The following is a 27,509-nucleotide window of genomic DNA, read 5'->3' on the forward strand; positions in this document are numbered from 1 at the left end:
TTTTTTTACCCCCCCCAAAAAATAGAGAAAATTTTTTATTTTGCATTTCTACATGTTTTAAGTGATTTCCAACCCCCCCCAAAAAAATTGTTACCCCCCAAAAAAAAATTGTTAGAGAAATTTTTTTATTTTGGATTTCTACATGTTTTAAGTGATTTTCCCCCCAAAAAAATTGTTACCCCCCCCAAAAAAGAGAATTTTTTTGCATTTCTACATGTTTTAAGTGATTTCCAACCTCCTCCAAAAAATTGTACCCCCTCAAAAAAATTGTTGGAAAAAAAATTTATTTGCATTTCTACATGTTGTAAGTGATTTCCAATCCCCCCCCCAAAAAAAATTGTTTGAGAATTTTTTTTTCATTTTTACATGTTTTAAGTGATTTCCCACCCCCCAAAAGAAATTGTTACCACCCCAAAAAAGGAATTTTTATTTTGCTTTTCTTCATGTTTTTAGTGATTTCAAACCCACCCCCAAAAAATTGTTACCCCCCCCAAAAAAAATTGTTAGAGAAATTTTTTTATTTTGGATTTCTACATGTTTTAAGTGATTTCCCCCCCAAAAAAAATTGTTACCCCCCCCCCAAAAAGAGAAATTTTTTTGCATTTCTACATGTTTTAAGTGATTTCCAACCTCCTCCAAAAAATTGTACCCCCCTCAAAAAAAATTTTTTTTTTGCATTTCTACATATTTAAGTGATTTCCAACCCCCCCAAAAAAAATTGTTTGAGAATTTTTTTCATTTTTACATGTTTTAAGTGATTTCCAACCCCCCCAAAAGAAATTGTTACCCCCCCAAAAAAGGAATTTTTTTTTTGCATTTCTACATGTTTTAAGTGATTTCCAACCCCCCCAAAAAAAAATTGTTAGAGAAAAAAAAATTTTTGCAACTTTTTTTCAACAAAATTTCGATTTTTTTTTTTTTGCATTTTTACATGTTTTAATTGATTTCCAACCCCTCCCCCCCCCCAAAAAAAAAATGTTGGAGAAAAGAACTATAACTGTCAGCACTGTTGACATCATATTTAATGAATAAGATATAAGGTTCACTTGAGTGACCCAGCAGTATTGGCGGCGGAGGTTTTGCACTCTCCCGAGTGCTCCCCCTCGAGTTGAACCTGCAGTTGTAACTCAGCATTGAGTCACAGCCAATCACCCCTCACCTGATGTTTGTTGGGAATGTATTAATGTGATTTAAAGTTATTTTTTGTTTTTTAAGTTGGAGTAAAAACTTCAGACTGTAAAATGTAATTCTGTCTCTTTCAACAGTGCCATCCTGAAGATGTTTGGATTTTTAACTTGCATCAACGTAAGTAATCTTTCATGTTGGAATTAATTTTTTCTTCTTCTTCTTATATCCTTCATCTCTTAATTTGACTACATGTTGCACGTTTTAATCAAATATTCCTTGATCTCTTTTTTGAGAAAACTTCAAACATGTTTCTCATACCATGTGGTTTGCAATTTTGAAATGTATTGTTACGAATTCGGGCCCGCCTGGTGTGCGATCGGCCGTGTAACTCCAATCGCAACCGCGTCGCCCACCGAACGGACAATTCAGTCGTGACCCTCCTGGAACTACCGCCAGGAACCAGTCATGGGTGGGGGTTTAACCTTACCACAACCCAGTCCGCATTCTGCCCGCGCGAAATAGGGTGAATCGCCGAATGTCGATATACCTAAATACCCGCGCGGGTAACCTACCGAGGGGTTGCACCACGCCGCAGGTCGGCTTAGGACACGAACCGCTTAAGGGGTTCGTTCCGTACTACAGGGATAACCGAGCGGTGTTATCGCCGACCTCGACGGTTCAGTGATTCTTTTTTACCCGGGTGTTCAAAACCCTCGACTAATTTATTCCGCGATTCAAGATGGCACTTTCAAAAAGGGAATGGGACGCAACGAACGGGGTACAGGTCAACAAGCACATTTATTACACATTGCACGTATGTACAGCCAAGCAGTCATGCAATATACAAGCAAACGATAAAGGGCAAAAGCAATATGACCGAATAAAGCAGGGATTTCTGTACAGTCACTTATAACAGGTTCTACTTACAGACGGCGCCACACCATGCAAACAAAAGCAAAGAAATGGCCACCCTCACAGACAAAGGTGGCAGACAGGGTCCGTGGACCGATGTGGCATGGAACCTGGTTGATCGGCCAGGCCCACGAGACCGGAAGGTCTTACCCGCGCCCTCGTGGCGCGACGGTCGGCAGGTCGCGACGTCGACTCCCCACGGCCTTGCGTAGCCGCGCCTGACCTCGAGCCCCTGGCGTGGTCAGTGAGCTCTCTCCGGCTCAGCTGCACCTCCCGTCCACGCCTCCTCCGACACGAACGCAGGACCAGGACGACGATGACTCTCACGACCCACCACCAACGACGACCGAACTCGACTTTTCGATCGACGATGAACGACGAGCCAACATGAACCAAGGAGAGCGCATGAACCGAGAAGAGAGAGAGATTCTTCTTGATGGTGTTTTTACGACCCACGACCAACGGCAAGAAGAAGCTGAAGGGCAGAAGAAGGGGGGTGAGCCTCGCGCGTGTCCGCCCTTTATAGGGCGGGGCTCCGCCCTTCGCTCCGCCCCGTTTCTGGCTCCACCTCCCTTCTGGAAGCTTCCCGAAAAGGGGCGTTCCTCACTCCCGACAGCGTCACACCACGCTTCCACCAATCGGGAGCGAGCTGCCCCACCCCTTTCTGGCACACCAGCCTCGAAGGATTTAGGCGGAAGAATCCAGCGAGGGAATTGGGCGGGAAAAACCCCACAGGCTCCGCGAGAGCTTTTTTTCTCCTCGCGCGTTCTCGGACGGTTTCCGACTCGGAAACCGTCGCAGCGTGGTCCGTGGAGGATAGCGTTCGTAAGCGCGCGTAGTGGCGAGGATGGTGGTGATTGTTGTGGGGATGGTTTGAGCGTGGTTGGCATCGTGGCGTAGTTGGTGGCGATGGTTGTTTGTCAGCGGGGGTTTGTGGCGTGCTTGGCGTTGCTGTTGTAGTTGGTTGGTTTGAGGTTCAAAATAACAACAGGCAAAGAAAAACGGCTATCTCAAAGAGTCGCAGCCCTTTAAACAACGGTGGGGACCTATCTGCACATAAACTTAGCGTCATAACTGATCTGAGGTCCTTTATGGTGTTCTGTGAATTTCCACAGCCGTAACAGTATTTAATGCTCTTGTAAAGATATATCAGCCTTATTCAGAAAGATATTTTGCTTTCAAAAATGTTGGTTCTGAAGAATACAGTAAAATAAACAAGGGTTTGATGAAAGTGGAGGAATTGTCTACAGCACTCAAGCCTTGGCATATCACATGGTGTGGAGGTAGCACAAACCCTATGAGATGTCTCGCCTGGGTTTGATTCCCCACCTGACCATAACCTGTGACAATGATGCTTCACAGGCAGGTCGTCATATCACAACGTGCTCTACTCCTTGGATGGATGTTCAACTCTGGACTTATCTGTCAGCATTCACTGGTGGATGTTAAATATTCCACAGTATCTTTCGATTAGTATTCGGTGAGTTATTACCGGTACTCTGGTTGTGCATCCCCAAAATAATGCTCTGTATGAGTTGGACTGGTTACTGACTCACATCCCAAAACGCGTTCCAACACAAAAGAAAGCCTTCCTGTGAACTAGAGATGCCTTAATTCAACTAAACATGGCACAGACCTCTGAATGAATGAACTCCAAAGATTTGTTGACAATATGAAAGCAGATCCTATTTCTTTTACTCAAAGCATTTCATGTGTGATGTGAGCAAATTGCAATGAATTTTCCTGAAACACCTTGCACGTGTTATCACAGTGATCATGCAATAACTTTACGTGCAATATTTTAACATTCTTTTTGTTGTTTCCAGAAACTACATCAATTCCAACACGGCTGTGCAGTGAACATGTTCTCCTCAGCATGATCTCAAACTGCTTTGTTCTCTCAGCAGCGTATATTATTCAAAACAACTTGGATATGGTAAGGTTTTTTTTTAAACTTTTTGCTTAAAAATACAGGCAAACAATAGTTTAATCTATCAAAAGCACGATTCTGGTGCATAGTGAGCACGTGGTACGAGATATGTAGTGTGTCGTTGATGGTAGGACAAAACGCTGCCTGCCCCTTTTTCAAATCATGTGCTGTAATATTTTGTGATGAACGTCACAAGATTAGCCCTTTGAGTATGTATACAAAAGTGTAATGGACCCCACCAGTTAAAATAATGGAAAATATCAGACCTGTGAATGTAATATTTGGAAAATACAGATGTTCTGGTTGATCCTCGTAATTCTGGTAAAAATACTCAACAGCCACTGAAGTAAAGAAAACAAACAATCACTCCAGTACCACTGAAGTGGAACTGAATCGCTCACTATGTGGCAGGCGTGATTCCGACAGAATCCTTGCAATATATCAGGAATATCTTTATGTTTACTGCAGCACTTTGGTTTTGAGGCAACCATCAAATTCCAGAAACATTAGCCAGCAATCCCCTTACAAAAACTGAAATCATAACATGGTGTTGGAGTGGTAGTTTGTGTCGCATTGCAAGGAATGCAGTTAATCATTTTGTGTCGCCTCAGTCGAGTGGTAAATGCTAAAATATATTATCAGATCAATTTTTAATGGGATTTGAAACCAACAAATGCATTGGGGAGATATTGCTGCTGTTCATGACATTTGTCTTGAATCTGTCAGCTGTGCAAATGATATTGGTCTGTGAATCCACAAAAGAGGTTATGCAATAACACACACGAGAGGAACTTGTCGGAAAGTCAGTTATGAAATTCCTCGACAACTTGGGATAATTTTTTCTTTTTTTTCCTCTCTGCAAATCAAAGCTCATTAAAGAGCATGTTGATGGAAGACATGAAGTTACAGCAGGACAATGCAGCAATTATTGTTTATATAGAAAGAATGAACAACCAGGAAAAGAGCATGGAAAGAAGTAATAAAACCTGCAAGTAAGAGCAGTGGGTTCGGAAGGACTTTTGGGGGGTCATAAAAATATTGTGTAAGGCTGGGAGATGCCAGGAGGTGGTGCTGCACCCTCTACTTGAAGCTCTGGAAGGAATAACATGTATCCTAGAGTTATGGATCATCAGACAGCTAAGAGAGAGCAGAGTGAGCTGAACCAGAGGAGATGCCAATGGGAAAAAAATAGAGAAAGGACACTGACTGACATTCTTGTGATGTGAGAGCAGCAGACCTTGTATTTCAGCCTCTATGTGGGAGATTTTGGGGTTTTTTTGGATACAATGTTGAGGTTCGTGTAAGAGCTAACACACAGAATGTACAACAAGGGGAGCAGGAGACAAGATGGGCGGGAGAGGGAAGAAGAATAGTGTGGAACGGCAACATTAGATCTGTGGAAGGGTGAGGGATGGGTTGCGGTACATGGGGTAAACAATATGGACACTACAGGGAATTTCAGGAAGGAAAGCAGCGAATTTGAAGGAGGTGGGGAGATATCATGCTCTGTATCGTTTTTGGCCCTGTCCTTCAATGGTGAAGAATCACTTCAAAATTCCAGTTTTTGGATCTACATATTGCCATTTCAAATGACATTTAAGGTAACTCTCTTTTGATTCTATGAGGGGTAATGGTGACTTTCCAAGAAATGTAGTCCTAAACTATTAATTGATAATATTTAGCAGTGATGTGATTATTGGTGGAAAGGTAATGAGTGGCATCACAAATCACACACATCAAGCATTACACACACAGACACATCCATGCATGCAATTTCATTGTGGCACAAGCCACCAACACCTTTACTTAAGTAAGGATATAATGGGATTTATAAAGAAGTAAAACTCAATTCATTTGTGTCTTGCTTGTACTCACATTTATTTACCTGCTGTGTGAAATTGGACAGAAGTCCATGAAACAAGGCAAGTGATGGTTTTTTTTTTTTTACTTTGCTCATGATTTTTGTTTTATAGATGAGACATAATTTGGAGCAACTTTCGAAGACGAGTCAGACCATTGACAGCTGTGGTAAGTTATAGCTCCTTGAATGGAGCATGAATTGATCTCACAAACACAAAATGATAACAACAATAACAATGTCACATCAATGGTTCAAATGTAAATCATCGCGCCAGCATCTTTTCCGATTCCTGAAGATCACCAATTTACCAAATTCACACTGTGTTCAATTAATTGCCCTTTACCATTTACAAAACTCCAAGGACCGCCCCAAGCCGAAATTGGTGGTGGAAATGCGGAAGACTAAAGATGGGATGACATTCCTTATAATTAAAATGGCGTTTATTGAAAAATAATATGGGGACAAGGGAAGACAAGATGCTGCGAATAAATAAACAGGGTGAACCAAGCGATCGACAGACACAAGTATAGATGAGGAAACGCACAATCTTATGTACAATGAAGAATACTGCCTAACCCCCTCATAGTGCAAAATACTGGACTCTCACACAAATATCAAAGGGGCAAGTGAGCAAGTCACAAAGCTGGTGATGGTTGCAGGACGCTGACACGCAGGGCTGCTGCAGCAGGGTACAGATGGTGATAATTGTGACTTGAGGCGTCAGCGTCTCTCAATCAAATCCTCCTTCACGTTGGTTCAACCAAGTCAAGATATATATATATATGTATGTATATATATATATATATATATATATATATATATATATATATATATATATATATATATATATATTGTTACGGCTGTGGAAATTCGCAGACACCATATAGGTCCTTAGATCAGTTATATCGCTCAGTGTGTGTTCACATAGATTTCCCCACCGATGTTAAAGGGAAATTATTCGTGTTAACCAGGCTTTGATCTTTGAGTTAGCCGTTATTCCTTCGCTATCGTTATTCTGGATCAACCGCTTCACAACAACCACCACCACCACCAACATCGCTCTCAACAACCGCTTCAGGCCAACCGCCTTTCCACCACCCCAACCACACCCGCATCTCAACCAACCACACCATCCTCACCACCTCACCCACAACCACCAACATCGCCTCACCACCTTTGCCAGCAACCGTCAACATCTCCACACCACAAACATCGCCTCACCTTCAACTCCGCAAATGCCGCCATCTTTGCGCCAGCCGCGGCGAGTCCGCATCGAACGGCATCGCTGCAGGCCGACGCGGGGGGTTTCCTCGTGGATCAAGCTCGATGATCTCGCGCATGTCCACTCGTCAGATCAAGTTCGATGATCTCGCGCACGTCTGCTCGCCGCGCAGGGTCAGAGGTCAGAGGTGAGGAACTTGATGATCTCGCGCACGTCCGCTCGTCGGATCAAGCTTGATGATCTCGCGCACGTCCGCTCTCCACGCAGGGGTCATAGGTCAGAGGTGAGGGATCGAAGGCCAAACTTCGCCTCATGGACCCGATATAAGGGCGCGCGGAGCGCCAAGCGCGATCAGTTCGTGGAGCCAGCAGCCCGTGGAGAACCAGTCCGGGAGAAGAGTCGGTGGAGGTCTGGGTGTTGCGGAGGAGACGCGAGCTGGAGGTGCAGCCCTGCATGCTGTGTTACGCAAACCTGCGCGTTCATGTGGAGAGAGTCGGAGAGAGCTCGCCAGCCGCTGGGCAAGGCCTGGGCTAACCTCAGCTACGCTAGCTGCCATGGGGACGGGACGTCACGGATCACCCTATCGAGGCACCACGAGGGTGAAGGTAGCCTGCACGGTCTCGTGGGACTCTTTCGGTCCACCAAGTTCCATGTCATAAAGACCTACGGGTCCAGTCTGACCCCTCCTCGCCCTTTATGGGGTCTTTTCTTTGTTTCTTTGTATGAAAGTTGTGGCGCCGAGTCCGTCAAGTAGAAACTGAATAAGTGACTGTACATAATTGATTATAGACGGTTGTAGCGCTTCGTCTTGCTCGCGTCTTTGTCCTGTCCCGCAGTCATCAAACAACTGCATGCGTGTTTCGCCCATTGACTGCATCACTGCATGCGTGCCGCATTCATTGCTTTTGTTTGGTTGCATACCTGACTGCAAACGTGTATAATAAATGTGCTTATTTGAATGTGAACCCGTTCGTCGTGTCATTTTCCCCTAATTGAATTGCCATATTGTATTTCGGAATATTAGTTGGTTTTTGAATACCGATAATAGAATCGGGTCCAGCAAGGTCTGGCGATAATACCCTGCTCGGTTATCCCAGAACGGAACGCACCGCTTGTCCAAGCAAGCAACTTGAGAAGCTTGGTTCGTGTCCAAGCAAGCCTTCGCTGAGGTACGGTCTCTCGGTAGTTTATCCGCGCGAATAATTAGGTATATCGACAATTCAGCGATTGACCCTGTCGCGCGCGGGTAGAATATTGACTCGGCCGTGGTGTGGTTAAGAACCCACCCGTGACTGGTTTCTGGCGTTGTTCCAGAAAGTCGCGACTGAATTGCTCGTTCGGTGGGCGAAACGACTGCTATTAGTGAAAAGCGGTCGCTCGCACGCTTGGCGGGCGGAAATTCGTAACAATATATTTGTATGTATGTTTGTATGTATGTATGTATATATATATATATATATATATATATATATATATATATATATATATATATATATATATATATATATATATATATATATATATATATATATATATATGAGGTCCATCTAAAAAGTAACGGGACTGACTTCACAGAAATTTTATTCCAAAAAATATATTGAAATCACAGCTTGGCCCTTTCAAAATAGTTTCCTTCCAGTCTCACACACACTTGTCCATCCTCTTCTTCCACACTTCGATGCACCCCCGGAAGGCTTCTTCTGAAATCCTCTGGAGCTCCGTCATCACGGACCTTTTGATGGCCTCCACATCAGGAAATCAGGTCCCCTTGATCACCTCCTTGAGCTTGGGGAATTGGAAAAAATCACAAGGGGCCACGTCTGGCGAATACGGGGGTTGCTCCAGAGTTGGCACGTTCCTCTCCACCAGAAACTGTCGGATGCTCAGGGCACTGTAAGCGGGGGCATTGTCATGGTGGAGCACCCAGCCGTTGTTCTCCCACAGATCCCTCCTCTTGTTCCGGACTGATCTCATGAGGTGCCTGAGGATCTCCTTGTGCACGTATTGATTCACTGTTTGACCCTGTGGTAGAAACTCGAAGTGGATGATGCCCTTGATGTCAAAAAACGCGATGAGCATCACCTTGACCTTTGACTTCGACATCCTTGCTTTCTTTGGTCTCGGTGATGACGGACATTTCCACTGACGACTCTGCCGTTTGGTCTCGGGAGCATGTTCGAATATCCACGATTCATCGCCAGTAATGTCTCTCCCGAGCAGGTCTGGATCGTCCTCAAGGCGCTCGATAATCTCTTGACAGACAGTGACTCTTTGCTGTTTCTGGTCCTTGGACAACAGCTTGGGGACCATCTTTGCGCACACCTTGCGCATTTCAAGATTTTCAGTGATGATGCTCCAGACTGTGTCCTTATTGATACAAAGTTCCTCGGCAATCATACGCACCATGAGTCGACGATCTGCGCGCATCACCTTCACACGCTCGATGTTGTTCGCTGTTCTGCTCGTTGAAGGTCTTCCAGACCGTGGATTGTCTTCAACCTCCTCCCGTCCCTCTTTGAACCTCTTGTACCATTCAAATGCATGTGCACGTGACATCGTTTCTTCCCCGTAGACTTGCTGCAGCATTGCGAAGGATTCGGAAGGTGTTTTTCCAAGCTTTGCAAGAAACTTCAGATTGGCTCTCTGCTCACGACTCATAGCGTGACGACTCCGACTGCACGACCTGTAAAAAATCACGCAATGAGCGCAGTCAACCATCACCAATCATATATGTTGCTGGGATGTTGCGACAGACTGTGACACCCGTTCATTCAAGTTGTGTAAGTGGAGCACACAGCAGGTTCAGTCCCGTTACTTTTTAGATGGACCTCGTATATATATATATATATATATATATATATATATATATATATATATATATAAATATATATATATATATATATATATATATATATATATATATATATGTATATATATATATATATATGTATATATATATATATATATATATTGTTACGGCTGTGGAAATTCACAGAGCACCATATAGGTCCTTAGATCAGTTATGTCGAAAAGTCTGTGTTCAGATAGATTTCCCCACCGAGGTCCAGAGGGATTTATTGGTGTCACCCGGGCTGTGATCTTTGAGGTAGCCGTTTTTCTTTTACTATCGTTATTTTGGACCAACCACAACGCCAACCACCAACCACCAACCACCTTCTCCACCAAGCCAACCACCAACCACCCTCTCCACAACCGCCTTCACAACAACGACATCTCACCATCCCCTAATCCACATCTCCCCCAATAAACCAACAACGAACATCGCCTCACCTTCGTCTCCGAAACGACGCCATCTTTGCACCAGCCACGGTGAGTCCACATCAAACGGCAGTCTGCCCAACAGACGCGAAAACAGCCGAGGGGGCAGAACCAGCGGGGGGTCAGAGATCGGGGAGTGGAGGTCAAACTTCGCCTCACGGACCCGATATAAGGGCGCGCGGAGCACCAAGCACGGTCAGTCTGGAGAGGTTGAGGAGCCGCGTGGACGTCTGAAGCCGGGAGCCTGCAGTCGGTGGAGAAGCTAAGGAGAGCAGAGGAGACATGAGCTGGGAGCATGGCGAAACCTGCTGTGCCGCGCAGAGCTGTGCGTTCGTGTGCGGGACGTGGAGAGAGCCGGAGAGAGCTCGCCAGCCAGCGCCAAACGGTCTGAGGTGATCGGGCTTCGGGACAGTCCGAGCATCGCTGAGGGACGGACGGGTTCTTGAAGAGCATCAACTCTAAGAGAGCAAAGACCCGTTCATTCGTCTCAGGCATTGCCGGCTGGGGTCCGAATCACCCGGCCGCTCAGCGAGGCCTGGGCCTAACCGCGGCTATGCTAGCTGCCGTGGGGACGGGACATCGTGGGCCACCCCAGCGAGTCACCGCCAGGACAAGGTAACCAGCCCGGTCACGTGGAGCTCCTTCGGTCCTCAATGCTCCACGTTATAAATACCCAGAGAGGTCCAGTCTACCCCTCGTCTTTGATGGGGTTTTTCTTTGTTTATTTGTTTGAGAGATGTGGCGCCGTGTCCTTAAGTAAAACTGTTAAGTGTGTACATAAAAGGTAGACGATCATAGCTCTTTGTCTTGCTCGTGTCTTGTCCCTTCCCCCATTCATTGTATAATTGCATGCGTGCTTCTCCATACCTGCATGACTGTTTACGTGTGCTTTGTACAAATAAATGTGTTTGTTTGAATATAACCTGTTCATCGCGTCATTTTCCCTCCATTGAACTGCCGTATTGCATTTCGGAATAATAGCGGGCTTCTTAATAGCCGATAATAGAATCGGGTCCAACGAGGCCTCGCGATAATACCCCGCTCGGTTATCCCAACACGGAGCGAGCTGCTTCGGCGGCTCGTTTCCAAGCAGGCCTTCGTTGAGGTACAATCTCTCGGTAATCTACCCACGCGAGTAATTAGGTAAATCGATTATTCGGCGATCGGACCCTGTAACGCGCGGGTAAAATACGGACAAAGTTATGGTGTGCGTGAAGCACACCCGTTACTGATTTCCGGCGTTGATCCGGAAAGTCGCGACTGAATTTCACGTTCGGTGGGCGAAGCGGCCGCTATTGGTTAAACGCGGTCATTCGCACGCCGGCGGGCGGAGATTCGTAACAATATATATATAGACATATGGAGGAATAGGGGTAGGAAGAAGATGATCAATTGCGATAAAAACCTTAGCAAGATCGATGAAGTTTAGTATAATGATAGAGAACACCAGAGTGACAGTTTATAGCTGGACTGAGATTCAAACTCAGGATAAACTGCTTAGATTAGAAAATTGTGATTACCTATCGAGTATAGACTGTCCTGCCAGCCCAACTTGAGGAGTGAACAAACATGAACAGCACATTCACCTTTTGGCAAGACCCTGTCAAAGACATCACAATCATTGCACATGTACACACTCACACATCCGCACCAAGCTATCCACCAATCCTGCCAATGTCCATGCACTCATCTATCTCCAATGCTTCTCGGTACGTACCTAATTCTCGTTTACACCGGTATAATGTTTCCACTGCCACAACCTTTTTCAGGAAGAGCCCTGCCAATTTTCAGAAATAGAGTAATAAGTGAAGAAAATGATCAAGCTTCCAATTACTTCCTGTTCAGACTCTTCTTCCTTCTTCTTCTGTTGATCGACCATCGACTACTTTTGCCAACTCACATTCACCAACACCTTCATTAATTTTTCTTCAACATTTCCTTTTCCTAATCTTATGGAATCTGAATCAAAAAATAAAAATAAATAAAAAAAACGGTCTCTTAAAATGTTACAACTTCCTCTTTCACACGTGTGGTTATTGGAATTGTACCATAATTCACTTCTTTTTCTTCTTTAAAAGGCTGTTTTCAATTTGATCTTTCCTTCATCCCGTGTCTCAAAAGTCTCACTGTTACAACATTTATTTTCTCCATTCTCTTAACTCTCTTTTATTGCATCCCTCATGGAATGTCTTTAATCACATGTCTGACTTGAAAATTAATTTTATCCCAGTTTGCAATGCATGTTCGTGTTCCATCAGTCATCTTTTTTTCCAACTTCAGTGCCAATTCACCCCACCTCCTTAAATCTACCTCCTCCTAACCCCTCACCTGTTATCCCCTCCCATCTTGCTCCTCATCCTACCTCCGCTCTTGGCACCTCTTCACTGTCTTCTTCAGTATCAGCTCCTCCACTTGTCCCACAGTGTGTGGTGTTCTAACACCTGTGGGCTCCATTCTAACCGAAAAGATATCTCACTCTCAATCAGTACACTCATCACCACAAACATGCTCCTTCCTTCCCCTCTTCCCAACCACTCAAATCATGTACCTCCCCCTGCCCGCTCCCTTCACCATACCTCAAGCAAGTCTCATCCTTCCCCCCTCCCCACCTCTCCCATCGCCCTCCTGCACCTTGGCTGTGTCTGCTCTCATCGTCTCCCCTCTCTCTCAAAGCAACCTTCACACAGTTCACCCTCCAAGCTTCCCTCTCACCTTTCTAAAAAAACTCCCCCCCCACCCTCCTCCCTCCAATCTTCCCCCTAACTCCCCCTTCCCAAAGTTGCCCCCCTCACATGCACATAGGTGCCTCCTTCCCCCACCCTCTCTTTTCCATCTTATCACTCCACCTCCAATCTTCAACTGCCCTCTGCCTCTCTCTCTTATGACTCCCCACTGTACCTCAACACTTCACCACTGAGCCTTTTGTCCTCCTCATCTGACCCTCTCCACAAGCTCTTCTTCAATCCTCCACACTCTTTCAATAACTCTCCTTCCCTCCCCCCTCCTCTTACCCTCCCCCTCCTCTTACCCTCCCCCTCACCTCCACTCCCCTGCACCAAAAGCTTCCTCCCTCCCTCTTCCTGAACACTTAACAGTGTGGACCTCAAGCATCCGAGGCCTTCGCTCAGACCTGACAGAACTTTCCAATCAGGTTGCCACTGACAAACCAGACATAATCTGCTTAACAGAACCTTTCCTCCTTCTAGATTTCTCTGTCTCCCCCGTATCTCTCCCTGATTACTCCTTCCTCCAAAATGACAGACCTGAGCCACGTCCTGGCGGCAGAGTTGCTCTCTTCATCAAAAACTCTATTCCTCACTCTCAATTCACTGCCCTCTCTCCCCAAAACCCCCAGGAATACCTCTGGCTACGGCTTCCTGCTCCACTCCCACCTCATGTTTATATGTGTGTTGTACCGCCCACCAAACAGTGATGACTCCATTTACATCTCACTCTCTGAAAACATGGACCAACATCTATCATCTCATCCAAACTCTCTTCTTCATGTATGGTGACTTCAACTGTCATCACGCCAGTTGTCGGGGTGTGGGTACCTCTCTCACCTGCCATGGCACTTCAGCAAAAGACTTCTGTGACTCATTGGGACTGACACAATCTGTCCACTTCCTGACCTGGATCTCAACCGACGGAACACCATCACTTCTGGATCTGATTTTGACCAATTTCCCTGAAAACATCTGCTGTTCTTCCTCCACTCCAATCACTTCATCTGATTCATCTCCAATCGCATTCAAACACTCTTCTGATGGTATCCAAGGACATCTCCACTCATGGCTCGCAGACTTCCTCTCTCGTCGCAGCCAACGTATGGCCCTCAATGGAGTTCTCTCATCCCCTCTTCCTGTCTCGGCTGCAGTTCCTCAAAGCCGTGTTCTGGGCCCTGTTCTTTTTCTGGTTTTCATCAATGATCTCTCTGACTCTGCAAAATCCTTTTATCTCTTTACTGATGACTCCACACTCTGCCATACCAATTGCCATCCCTCAGATTAGCAAGCAGCAGCCTCTTCACTTTCTGCAGATCTGGATAAAATCACAAGCTGGTCCAACACGTGGAACATGTCTTTCAACCCTGACAAATCTCACACTCTCACTATGTCTCTCCGAAAGGACTGTCTGGAACCCCACCCCCACCCCAAATCTACTTTCTCAACAATCTTCTTGAAGAAGTCCTTTCATTCAAGCTTCTGGGTCTCATTATCTGCCATTATTTTTCCTGGCAAAGCCACATTTCCCAGCTGGCCTTCAAATGCCGACGGGGCATCTTCCGTCATGCAAAGTCCTTCCTCGGCCCACCTGAGCTCCTGACCACATACAAAGCTTTTGTCCACAGCCTGATGGAGTTCTGCTATCCCTTCTGGGCTGCTGCTCCCACCTCTCATCTTTCTCGGCTTCACGCTGTGGAAACCAAGACATTGAGGATCATTGGTATCTCCCGAGATGAGGCTGAGTCTTTGGATGTCACTCTCTCAACCACAGGCAGGTCAGTGGTATTTCTGTCTTCTACCGTTTTCTCTCCGACCTCGCCCACCCCCGCCCCCGCTCTGTCTGAGATGTCCCCCCCCCCCATATTTCCGCAGAATGCTCAAGGTCTGCCAGCACCTCCCTTCTGGTGAAACTACAAAAATCAAGTATCACTGCTCACCTTCACTCTTTGAATCCTCTTTGTCCCCACCTTTGTAGAAAAAAAAACCTCCCACATGCTCTTCAATCCCACTCTTCCCTCCAGGTCTTTAAAACAGCTGTTCACCACCATCACTTTTCTTCCCCAATCCAAAACCACGATCTTTTGTAACCCCGCTAATCCACCCCAAACCCACCTACTTCAAATTCCCTGATTTCCTTCCTTCCTGAAAGTCCCTGTAGTGTCCATCTTGTTTACCCTATGTACCCCACCCCACCCCATCCCTCTCCCTTCCACAGATCTCCTCATGTCTCTGTTCCCCACTGTTTTTTCCTTCCCTCTCCCACCCATCTTGTCTCCTTCTCCCCTTGGAAGTTCTGTGTGTTAACTCTCATACAAGCCTCAACATTGTACACAAAAAAAAAACATAAGAAGTGGAAGATGGACACCTGTGTGCATGTTTGTGCTTTTAACACAATTATGTTTTTTTTTGTGAGTTATTTCATGGATATGTATCGGGAAGACAAGACGCTACGAATAAATAAACAGGATGAGCCAAGCGATCGACAGACACAAGTATAGATGTATTTCGTGGATATGGATAGGGGTGAAATAAGGAAGTGGGAACAAGGGGAAGAAAATTAACAGTTTACATTTTCTATCCAACTGATAGGCCGGATCTGGATCTGGACCTGAATCAAAATCGAATTGGCTTGTTTTTGTCACCTTACCAACCCATCCAACTAGTTTTGTGATTACTCATCCACAGCTTTATCAAATTTCATACCACATATAGTTTTTGGCCCCACCTCTCTCAATGGTGAAGAATCACTTGGAAAAATAAAAAAAATCCTCACATCCGGATGCAGATCTTCAAAATCTAATCATTTCGTCATTATTGCACACCCAATCTCTCCACCAAATTTTGGTTGTATCCGTCCACAACTTTTTTTGAAGTATCATGCTATAAATCGTTTTTGACCCCATCTCTCATTGGTGAAGTATCACTTTGAAAATTAAAAAATTCTCATATCTCGATTCAGATCTTCACTAAAATCGAAACTATTCGTCCTTGTCCCACATCCAACCTGTCCAACAAGTTTCGTCCAAATACGTCCGTAATTTTTTTTTACATATGAAGCTAGATATCGTTTAGGCCCGATCTCTCAATGGTGAAGAATCAGGAAAAATATTTTAATATCGGGATCTGGATTTCACCAAAATGTGATCATTTCATCCTTGTCACACACCCTCTCCACCAGATTTGTTGGAATCCGTTCACAACATTTTGAGATATCCTGTTCACAGACAAACAGACAGAGGTGAAAACAGAACCTCCGCACACCTTTGGTGGCAGAGGTAACAATCGTGATCTTGTTAAAACACTCTTGCTCTCTATGTATAAAACTTTTCCTTTTTTTTCCTTTAGATGACGCAGAAAATGATCACAAGATTGAGTTTGTGAAAGAAGATGGCCACTCCGACATCAACTCGACTTGCAGCTCATCAATGCAGCATCCTCCATGTTTCCACAATGAAGAAGTTTTCATGGTAACATAAATATATTCGCCCCCTTTAATGATTGATTGTCGGTGTCCAAAAAATGTTAAAAGGCACATAGTGTGATCACACACACACACACACACACACACACACACACACACACACACACACACACACACACACACACACACACACACACACACACACACACACACACACACACACACACACACACACAAACAAACTTGGGCCATGAGTTGTGGTTTCTTGCTGGGGTGAAGACAGATGCTTCAGGACCAGTGACATGTTATGCACACACATTTCATGCGTGACATATTGCACATGTTCCGGCCGACCCTACAATGTGGGATAATGGTGGCCGTGAAGGAAGAAGAAGATTACACATATTATACACACACACAAATTATACGTGACATCGTCTACATATTATGTACATACATGTTATACATGACATTATATACTGTCTGACCCCGTTATTCGCAGAATCCATGAATTTGGGGTTCATAAAATGTGACCTGCTTCTACATTCGCAGCCCTGTGCTTTGCATATTCCCGATTTGTTGGTTTTTTGCTTCATTCAGATTCAGCTCTGAATTCAGATTCAGAAAATCTTACCTCTGCTTGAAAATAAGCCAACATCACAGCATGACATAAAAAGTTGCAAAAACAGATCCACTTCACTGCCGACTAATTAGCTTACTTCCAATCATCAGCAAGGACATGGAATCCATCATCGCAGTTGACATCAAATATTCCATTTCTCCAACAGCCTCATCTCCAAACATCAATTCGGATTCAGACCTGGTCACTCTACCTTGAACATGTTGCTTTGACTCTCCCAACAATCGATGGAGATCCTCAATATCAGTCATGAGATCAGGGCCATCTCTCTGGACCTATCTCCAGCTTTCAATACAGTTTTGCAGCCTGACTTTCTTTCCAAACTTTCTGCCAATGGAATCCAAGGCCCACTCCACTCTTGGGTGACTGACTTCCTCCACTCTTGTAGCCAATGTGTGGCTCTCAACATAACCCTTTCTTCTACTCTCCCTGTCAAGGCTATAGTACCCCAAGGCAGTGTTCCAGGCCCCATCCTATTCCTAATATTCATCAATGATCTCACTGACTCTGGAAAATCCTTTTTATCCTCCACTCTCCACCATGACATCCCTCATCCTTCTGACAGACAGGCAGCACTCTACCTGGCTTATACACACTTGAGGGACAACTCTGCTTTCAAAGTCATTGGAGCCTCTTCCCTCTCCTTAGATCTTGACAAAAATCACAAACTGATAAGACACTGGAACATGTCTTTACACCCTGAAAAAAAATCCCATACACTCATTATGTGTCCGAAACGACCATTCGGCAAACCCTCCCATCTACTTTCTCAACAACCATCTCAAAGAGGTTCAGTCACTCAAACTCTTGGGTCTCACCCTCAGCCATGATCTTTCTTGGGCAAGCCACATTTCAAAGTTGTCATCCAAAGACAGATGCTGTCTGGACATCCTCCATCATGCAAGGTCCTTCCTTGGCACACCTGAGCTCCTATCCACCTACAAGGCTTTCATCAGCAGCTTTATGGAGTGCTGTTCTCCCTTTGGGCTGGCTCCCCTGCCTTACATCTTGCTCAGCTTGATGCCATGGAAACCAAACTTTGCAAGATCATTGGAATCACTTGCAATGACAGTCTATGGGCAAATCATGTCGCAATCGCAGACAGGTCAGTGGTCTCTCTGACTTCCACCTCATTTCTGGTCTTGCACCCTTTGCCCTCTCCATGCTCTGTCACCTTGGTCTCGTCCCCCAAGTATCGGCAGGACACATACGGTCCACCTGTAACCCCCTCCAAGTGAAATTGCCTGAATCCAAACCACTGCTCTCCTCCACTCATTTATTTCTCTTTATCCACCTGTGGAACCACCTTCACACTCTTCAATCTCACACTTTTCTCCCGGTCTTGAAGATTGCAGTGCAGTACCATCTCAGGTCATCCCCCCTCCAAAGCCATGAGCTTTTATAGACCCATTAAACCAACCCCACCCTTCTCAAAATTTTGGCCACCCACCCCTTGCATTTTCCCATAACCCTCTTTGTTGCCTGCATCCCTCGTTTGTCCCTCTCTGTCTACCTACTCCCACCGCCCTGCTATTGGCGTTTCCCCTTTCTCCTGCTGTTCCCTTTGTTATGTTGTGTCCTGGTCTGTTCTGTGTCCGAGCTCTTCCATGAGCCTAAACCATGATGAGCAAGACTTTTTCTGAGAGTGCACAAAAAGTCGTTCCTCGGGGAGCCCCCATTGTGATATCTACTCAGTCCACCTTCTCCAATCATGTTCACACCTGTACTCCGGCCTCAGGACAATGCGCTCACCTCCATGACGCAGATCAAAATAGTGCAATCTACGAATGCCAAGACCGTCTCCGACCCAGTTACTAAATGGGCTCAAGCCTGCTTAGCTTCCAATATCAGGTGTATTTGGGTCAGCATGGTCAAAGGAAATCCCATTATAGTGAAGGGATCGCCAAAATGTTGCTTTCTGCTGATGCTATTTGAATACTCAGTGCCCTTCCGGAGCAAGCACTTCCTCTTTTTGCTCTGCATACCAAAAGCTATTTATGTAAATCTGCACTTGATTGCTAAAATCCACTCATGCGTAAAATCAGTCGGTGAGACAGTTGACTGGAAACTTTGGTTCATGCTCTGAAAATGTTATGCTTGGATTACTGTTACTCACTGTAGGCTAATTTCCTTATGCTCGTATTGTCAATTCCTTAAAACTTGTGCTCAGTATGGAAGTAATGAAGCTCCTTGTTCAAATTGGTAAGATTTATCATGTCACTCCAATAATCAAGACACTTCATTGGCTCCCAGTACGCCCATGTTGTAGATTTAAAATTATTACTCATGACCAAAAATCCAAGAATAAATTAGTTCTTGCTTCCATACTTCTGACCAATTCTCTGACATCCTTGCACAAAGCAGAAAACTTTTGATGATTGATGTCACTTCACATACCGTATGCTCCTCTGTGCAACTGGTGGAAGTCTAAGATTTGAAATCTTCATTAGTTATGGTTTTAATCTGTATTAAATTACATTTTTTTTACACTTGTTTTTTTTTGTCTTTCCATAACCTCTTTCTTCTAAAACGGGTTTCACATTTTAATTTTCAATGAAAAGAACAATGTAAGAAAATTAATGATTCAACACCAAGTTTTTGTTTTTTATTAAACATCTACTTTTTGTTTTCTCCACAGGAGCAGACCGAGCCTCGTTGGAACAACACAGTGACTTCGGAAGATGAATCGATTGGCAGTGCAGTGCAGGAAATAACTCAGTCAGAATCTTCCAACTCTCCACAACTGCCGAGCTCTTGCTCCTCAACTACCGAAATCCATTACGGGGATGAGGTTATTACACTGAGAAAAAGCGAGAAAACTGAGAGTTGCTTGGAGGACTCACCATCCGTAGAGCAGGAGCTTCCACAGCTGCACCACCCACATGCAGTGGAACGCTTGATAAAGGCCTTTGATAAACTTGAGGAACGTCAGCAAAAAAGGAGAACAGAGGGGTCGTGGAATGCTGTGTACCTCAAAAAGAAAAGCAACAAGACTCTGTGCTTTAATGAAGGCCCAAGAAGCAGTTGCATTTCTGGACTGTGTATGGCTACAAACAGTCAGCTCACAAAACCTCAACCTTTGATGCAACAGAGAGAGGAAAAGCTCAGAAACACCACATATCCTTCTCAAGATGTGCAACCACAAAATTTGGAAGTCTCAAAAACCACGAAATGGTCTGATCTCAGAAAACATCACCAGACGAAAAAATGCTTTGAAGACACAGACTATTTAAGAAACCCAAAATGCATGGACCAGACTGCACAATCCCCTGTGAAAGAAAAACATTCATCACAGGTCACACAGCTCTCGGTGATACAACACCCCCAGTCGACAACACATCCTGAGGCCATGAAATCTTCTGAGGCCAAATTAAGTTCTCGAAAATCCAAAAATGTTGCAGCAAAAGAAAAATCAAGAGCTCCAGGACATACCAAGGCCACAAAACATGCTGTGGTCTCCAAACACTTCACAGGTACAGAACCTGTGCATCACAGTAGCAATGCCCTGACTACAGAAAACAACACAATGACTTCGGAAGATGAATTGATTGGCAGTGCAGAGCAGGAAATAACTCAGTCAGAATCTTCCAGTTCCTCTTGCTCCTCAACTACCGAAATCCATTATGGGGATGAGGTTATTACACTGAGAAAAAGCGAGAAAACTGAGAGTTGCTTGGAGGACTCACCATCCGTAGAGCAGGAGCTTCCAAAGCTGCACCACCCACATGCAGTGGAACGCTTGATAAAGGCCTTTGATAAACTTGAGGAACGTCAGCAAAAAAGGAGAACAGAGGGGTCGTGGAATGCTGTGTACCTCAAAAAGAAAAACAAGACTCTGTGCTTTGATGAAGGCCCAAGAAGCAGTTGCATTTCTGGACTGTGTATGGCTACAAACAGTCAGCTCACAAAACCTCAACCTTCGATGCAACAGAGAGAGGAAAAGCTCAGCAACACTACAGATCCTTCTCGATATGTGCAACCACAAAATTTGAAAGTCTCAAAAACTACAAAATGGTCTGGTCTCAGAAAACACCACCGGACGAAAAAATGCTTTGAACACACAGATTATTTAAGAGACCCAAAATGCATGGACCTAACTGCACAATCCCCTGTGAAAGAAAAACATTCAGCACAGGTCACACAGCTCTCAGTGATACAACACCCCCAGTCGACAACACATCCTGAGGCCATGAAATCTTCTGAGGCCAAATTAAGTTCTCGAAAAACCAAAAATGGTGCAGAAAAAGAAAAATCAAGAGCTCCAGGACATACCAAGGCCACAAAACACGCTGTGGCCTCCAAACACTTCATAGGTACAGAACCTGTGCATCACAGTAGCAATGCCCTGACCACAGAAGAGATTCTGGCTCCAGTTCTTCTCCAGCCAAAAAAACGCTCAAAAATTAGAAAATACTTTGAAACCACAGAAGGCTTCAGAGAGACACAACGCCACAGGGATTCAGAGTGCTCTCAGAACAGGGACCACTCTCAAGCTCCAGTTCCGCTCCAGATGAAACAATCTATAGGGAATTTAAAACTCTCTGGGACGATAGAAAGTTCCATAGAAATACACCCCCCCAAAAAAACAACACCACGTGAGGCAAAGCAATCCTTCAAGGCTGCAGTACATTTTTGCAGACGGCTATTCCAAGGAAACAGATTATTCCAGAACCAATGACCAAGGCAGTGATGAAAAACACCACACAGACTCAAAACACTCAAGGGTTACAGATCCTGCTCAGAACTGCAAAATAATTTCCCAGACTGCAAAAATGTCTCGGGCTGCAGTCGTTTCCCAGGCCAAAAAACATCGTGCAAGAACCACAAAACACTCTGAGACCACAGAATGCTCCAAGAATATGTAGAACAAGAATGCTCCATGCTCCAAGAACAAGAATGTTCCATCCCCCAAACAAACAACACTTACGGCCATGGAATCTTCAAAGGTTGACTTGAGAGACAACATCCACTCCAAGGAAACAAATTACCCACAGAATATCCACAACACATGATGCCATGGTTGTTTAACACCACACGGTTTAATTCACAATGTTAAACGAGAACAACACTTGGGAGAGCGCATCCCTCACCAGGCTGAACAGTTTACGATTTTTAGCATCCGGATCAGCATAGCTCGGTCAACCTGGCTTCAGTCTGTTTCCTCAGAAAAAAGTGGACCAACTCATCTGCACGTCACATCTATGTTGACAACCAAATTTCAAATGATACAACTCAACGGCTTTTGGTTGACCTGTCTGCTTTCAATGGTGGAGGAAGAGCCTTGGAAAATGCTGGCACACTCATCAGTTACCGGTAAGGAGGAGAGCTGTCTATTTTCACGTTTTCAACGCACCACAACTGATTGCTTCTTTTATGTCCAATTCATGCTGACGTCGCTCCATAATGCTTGAACTGTTACATGAAGAGGGTTTAAAAAGTAATTGGAATGAGATAGTTCACAAGTTATTTGAGGTGAACTGCCTGAAGATGTTACTGATCACATAAAGTGTTGTCCTGAAATTCCTGAAAACAAAGGGTTGTAAATAAGCTAGAAATAAGAGGATGTTTTGAACATGATTTCTATCTATCAATGTATGTATATATATATATATATATATATATATATATATATATATATATATATATATATATATATATATATACATATACATATACATATATATATATATATATATATATATATATATATATATATATATATATATATATATATATATATATATATATATATATATATATATATATATATATATATATAAATATATATATATATATATATATACAGTGGGGAGAACAAGTTTTTGATACACTGCCGATTTTGCAGGTTTTCCCACTTACAAAGCACGTAGAGGTCTGTAATTTTTATCATAGGTACACTTCAACTGTGAAATATGGAATCCAAAACAAAAATCCTGAAAATCACATTGTATGATTTTTAATAATTAATTTGCATTTTATTGCATGAAATAAGTATTTGATCACCTACCAACCAGTGAGAATTCCAGCTCTCACAGATCTGTTAGTTTTGTCTTTAAGAAGCCCTCCCATTCTCCACTTATTACCTGCATTAACTGCACCTGTTTGAACTCGTTATCTGCATAAAAGCAGCTGTCCACTCTCAATCAATCAGACTCCAACCTCTCCACAATGGGCAAGACCAGAGAGCTGTCTAAGGACATCAGGGACAAAATTGTAGACTTGCACAAGGCTGGGATGGGCTATAGGACAATAGGCAAGCAGCTTGGTGAGAAGGCAACAACTGTTGGCACAATTATTAGAAAATGGAAGAAGTTCAAGATAACAGTCAATCTCCCTTGGTCTGGGGCTCCATGCAAGATCTCACCTTGTGGAGCCTCAATGATCATGAGAAAGGTGAGGGATCAGCCCAGAACTACAAGCAGGACCTGGTCAATGGCCTGAAGAGAGCTGGGACTACAGTATCAAAGAAAACCATAAGTAACACACTATGCCATCATGGATTGAAATCCTGCAGCGCACGCAAGTTCCCTCTGCTCAAGCCAGTGCATGTCCAGGCCTGTCTGAAGTTTGCCAATGACCATCTGGATGATCCAGAGGAGGAATGGGAGAAGGTCATGTGGTCTGATGAGACCAAAATAGAGCTTTTTGGTTTAAACTCCACTTTCCGTGTTTGGAGGAAGAAGAAGGATGAGTACAACCCCAAGAACACCATCCCAACCGTGAAGCATGGAGGTGGAAATATCATTCTTTGGGGATGCTTTTCTGCAAAGGGGACAGGACGACTGCAGCGTAGTGAGGGGAGGATGGATGGGGCCATGTATCGCGAGATCTTGGCCAACAACCTCCTTCGCTCAACAAAAGCATTGAAGATGGGGTGTGGCTGGGTCTTCCAGCATGACAACGACCTGAAACACACAGCCAGGGCAACTAAGGAGTGGCTCCGTAAGAAGCATCTCGAGGTCCTGGAGTGGCCGAGCCAGTCTCCAGACCTGAACCCAATTGAAAATATTTGGAGGGAGCTGAAAGTCTGTGTTGCCCAATGACAGCCCCAAAACCTGAAGGATCTGGAGAAGATCTGTATGGAGGAGTGGGCCAAAATCCCTGCTGCAGTCTGTGCAAACCTGGTTAAGAACGATAGGAAACGTCTGATCTCTGTAATTGCAAACAAAGGTTTCTGTACCAAATATTAAGTTCTGTTTTTCTGATGCATCAAATACTTATTTCATGCAATAAAATGCAAATTAATGATTTAAAAATCATACAATGGGATTTTCAGGATTTTTGTTTTAGATTCCGTCTTTCACAGTTGAAGTGTACCTATGATAAAAATTACAGACCTCTACGTGCTTTGTAAGTGGGAAAACCTGCAAAATCGGCAGTGTATATATATATATATATATATATATATATATATATATATATATATATATATATATATATATATATATATATATATATATATATATATATATATATATACACATTTTACACCAAAATCTTTGCAATTAATAATAATTGCCTTGTGCATTTGACAGATACCGAATTCATCACAACATCGACCCTCTGGATACACGATCTCCCCAAACTCCTCATTTTTGAAGTCACCCTTTTCCATTGAAATGGTGAATCTCTGATCCATTGCCTCACCATCGTGTTCACACTCTGATTGTGAATGGAATTGTACAGTTTCCACTGATTATTGACTTCTGGTGAACATTTGATAAAGAGCCTGTTTCAGTCATTCTTCTCAAACTGTTTTCCTGCTCCCACAACAATATATTGTGTTCCACATTTGATTTATTGGTGGCAAGAAAAGCCTTTTGATTGTTCAATAAATGATTGCATGTTTTTCCATTTTATAGAGTTTGGATGCTGAGAGGTTCGCATACTCGCTATTGAGTTGTCAAGTGTGGGCTAATTTCCTGACCCTACTATAAACTGTCATCATGCTTTGTGTCATAGGCAGGGAGTTGTAGTAATAACTGCACCTTCCCTCGGATGGACACCAGTTGCAGACCTGTCTCCCAGAATTTGATACTGATGAACAACAAAGATGTCACGGTGTCTTTCATAAAGAGTAGGCCATTGTGTGCTGACACCCTGCCCAAATTCCTAACTCCCACCGTCACCACCACCCTCGGTAAGCAATTGTAAACCACCAAATGTAATTATTGCCACAAGTGCCTCGGCAGTGTGGTAAAATAAACTTCAATTGAACTGATAATGGGGGTAAAACGCTAATTAGCCTCAGTAAAACTTGTGAATCCTGGTGTTGGCTGAGTGGTTAGGGTGGCTGACTTGGGATCCTAGGGTCCTGAGTTCAAGTGCCGTTGGCTGCTGAATTAATACCAGGTGGGATTGACTCAGCCTGTCATCCTTCTGAGGTTGGCAATATGAGTACCAGTGTACTGGTAATAGGGATACTGCATCAGTGGCATAGCTGCATCCCTAACCAATGATGCAACCAGCAGTCATAAGGCTGCATTCGAAGGAGAGGGAGAGAGTAAACTTTTTTGCCAGAAATAATTAATAGATATATGCAGAGAAACCTAGCAGGGAGCTTTTGTCCATTAGTGTGCACATTCCTCCCTGTTCTAAAACCTTGAAACCCTTATCTACACTCTGTTAGGCCACAGATGGCCTGATCAAAGGGTCACATTCTCTGTACTCCCTCATCCAGGCCATGTGGAGTGAGGCTCAGATAAGGAGCCATTTTTTCATCGTGTGTTTGTGATGGTAAATGCTACAAGACCCATCCATATTTTCTCAAAGCCTCTCTTTTGCTTATCATTCATTCATTATAATGTTAAATGTGAAACTTTACATGTGTCATGGTCTAGGCGTGGTGATTAAAGGGTGTTCACAAAAATTGCATCGGTCACATGGTGTGGGTGCCATATTTGATTTAAGTAGGATATTAAAAAAATATATTTTTCTGAAACCGCTTTAAACATTGAAAAACCTTCTCTATTCCAAACAACATATAATCACAGTTGGTTTATTAACAGTGCATTAAGAATGTGTGATTGGGCCACGTTGCCGGCGATAGCTCACCCACTCTTTGTGAAGGACACCATGGGTCCATAACTCATGTCGGAAGACAGGACACTGAGTTTAACGTCCATCATGGGGACGGCACACACATTGATGATTCACCCAGCCTGTGAAATACCAAGATGACATTTTATAGCTGGGGAGGGATTCAAACTCAGGCTCGACAGCTTAGAGGGGAGTGTGGGTTCCTCAAGGTCATCCGATCAGAGGTCGTATCTTAACGCAGTTTATAAACAAACTGCGATTCTATGTTGTATTTATACGTTCAAAATTTACAATAAAAGTCGAATCCGAATCCAAACAGATTGCAACTGGTGTCCCTGTATGGTGTAAAATAAAATCACATGTACAAAAATAGGACCACACATCCTGAAGCTCACCTGCATCAGAAGCAAATCACTCAAACACCCTTAAACCCACTTAAACCCTGTTTTTTTTATGCCGTGAACAAAATTTGGTAACTCTGACCTCGCGATGGTTAAGCCTGACCTAGCGGTGCTGTGCTGCTTAATTCGTATTTGGCACAACTCTCAAGTTGCTCGGATAGGTGGTGAGTAGGGTGAATATACTGGTTCTGGCTCACTTTTCCCCATGTAAATGAATGGGGGATTTTCAGCGATTCATATTTTTTTTCCCTAAAAATAAACCCCCTTTTTATCCCAAGGTATATTCATTTGTCTCCCCTTTTAACCTGGGGACACTTTTTTCAAATAACCCATGCAATAAGATAAAGATTTGTTCAAGTACTAAAGTGGTAATGTGATTCGAAAGAAATATCTGAAACGTCTAAGCCTCGGGACACTCTTTATCAAATAACCGATGCATATTGTTTAGCTCACTCATTGAACCTATAAAGATTTGTTCATTCTCAAATTCCTTCAATAGTTTAATTTTCTTTGCACAATAATCCCCATCTAAAATATTGAAAAACAAAACATTTGAATCCTTATATTTTTTAAGATACCCCTTTTGTGCCATTACGAAATGATAAACTTTTCTTAATGCTCTTGTTTGACCACCTCCTGAGCCACATATCATTTTGAGATTATAGTAAATTGTTTTTTCATTGTTCAATTGATAACCATCAAAGTTTTCAGTCCATTCAAGGATATTCATTTTTTTCTTTACATCCTCTAACTTACTACTTTTTAAATTGATTCGCTTATTTGTTTTATTTACCTTTGTTTTAGTTATTTTTTCAATAAGACTTATTTGATATTTTTCACATTCATTATGTTTTCCATTTGTATACCAATACTGAGATTTTCTCCACTCTTTAGTTTGATTAATACTTGGTTTGACCATTTATATATTGCAAAAAAACGCGGCGGTAGCC

The 27,509-nt window shown here is 43.6% G+C and overlaps 1 protein-coding gene across 1 annotated transcript; it reads left to right on the plus strand.

Moving 5' to 3' along the window:
- Positions 1–1,220: 1,220 nt before the first annotated feature.
- LOC147019840 (uncharacterized) lies at positions 1,221–24,973 on the plus strand. Its single transcript, XM_085894604.1, has 6 exons — positions 1,221–1,305; positions 3,867–3,976; positions 5,944–5,998; positions 16,404–16,525; positions 19,758–22,432; positions 24,655–24,973. Exons 2-5 carry the CDS (start codon positions 3,917–3,919, stop codon positions 21,795–21,797), a joined length of 2,277 nt encoding a protein of 758 aa, XP_085750730.1. The 5' UTR covers positions 1,221–1,305; positions 3,867–3,916; the 3' UTR covers positions 21,798–22,432; positions 24,655–24,973.
- Positions 24,974–27,509: the final 2,536 nt, after the last annotated feature.

This window comes from Eptatretus burgeri, chromosome 9 (assembly GCF_056783735.1).
Source record: "Eptatretus burgeri isolate ZD-2024b chromosome 9, Ebu_testis_v1, whole genome shotgun sequence".
Classification (NCBI taxonomy): domain Eukaryota; kingdom Metazoa; phylum Chordata; class Myxini; order Myxiniformes; family Myxinidae; genus Eptatretus; species Eptatretus burgeri.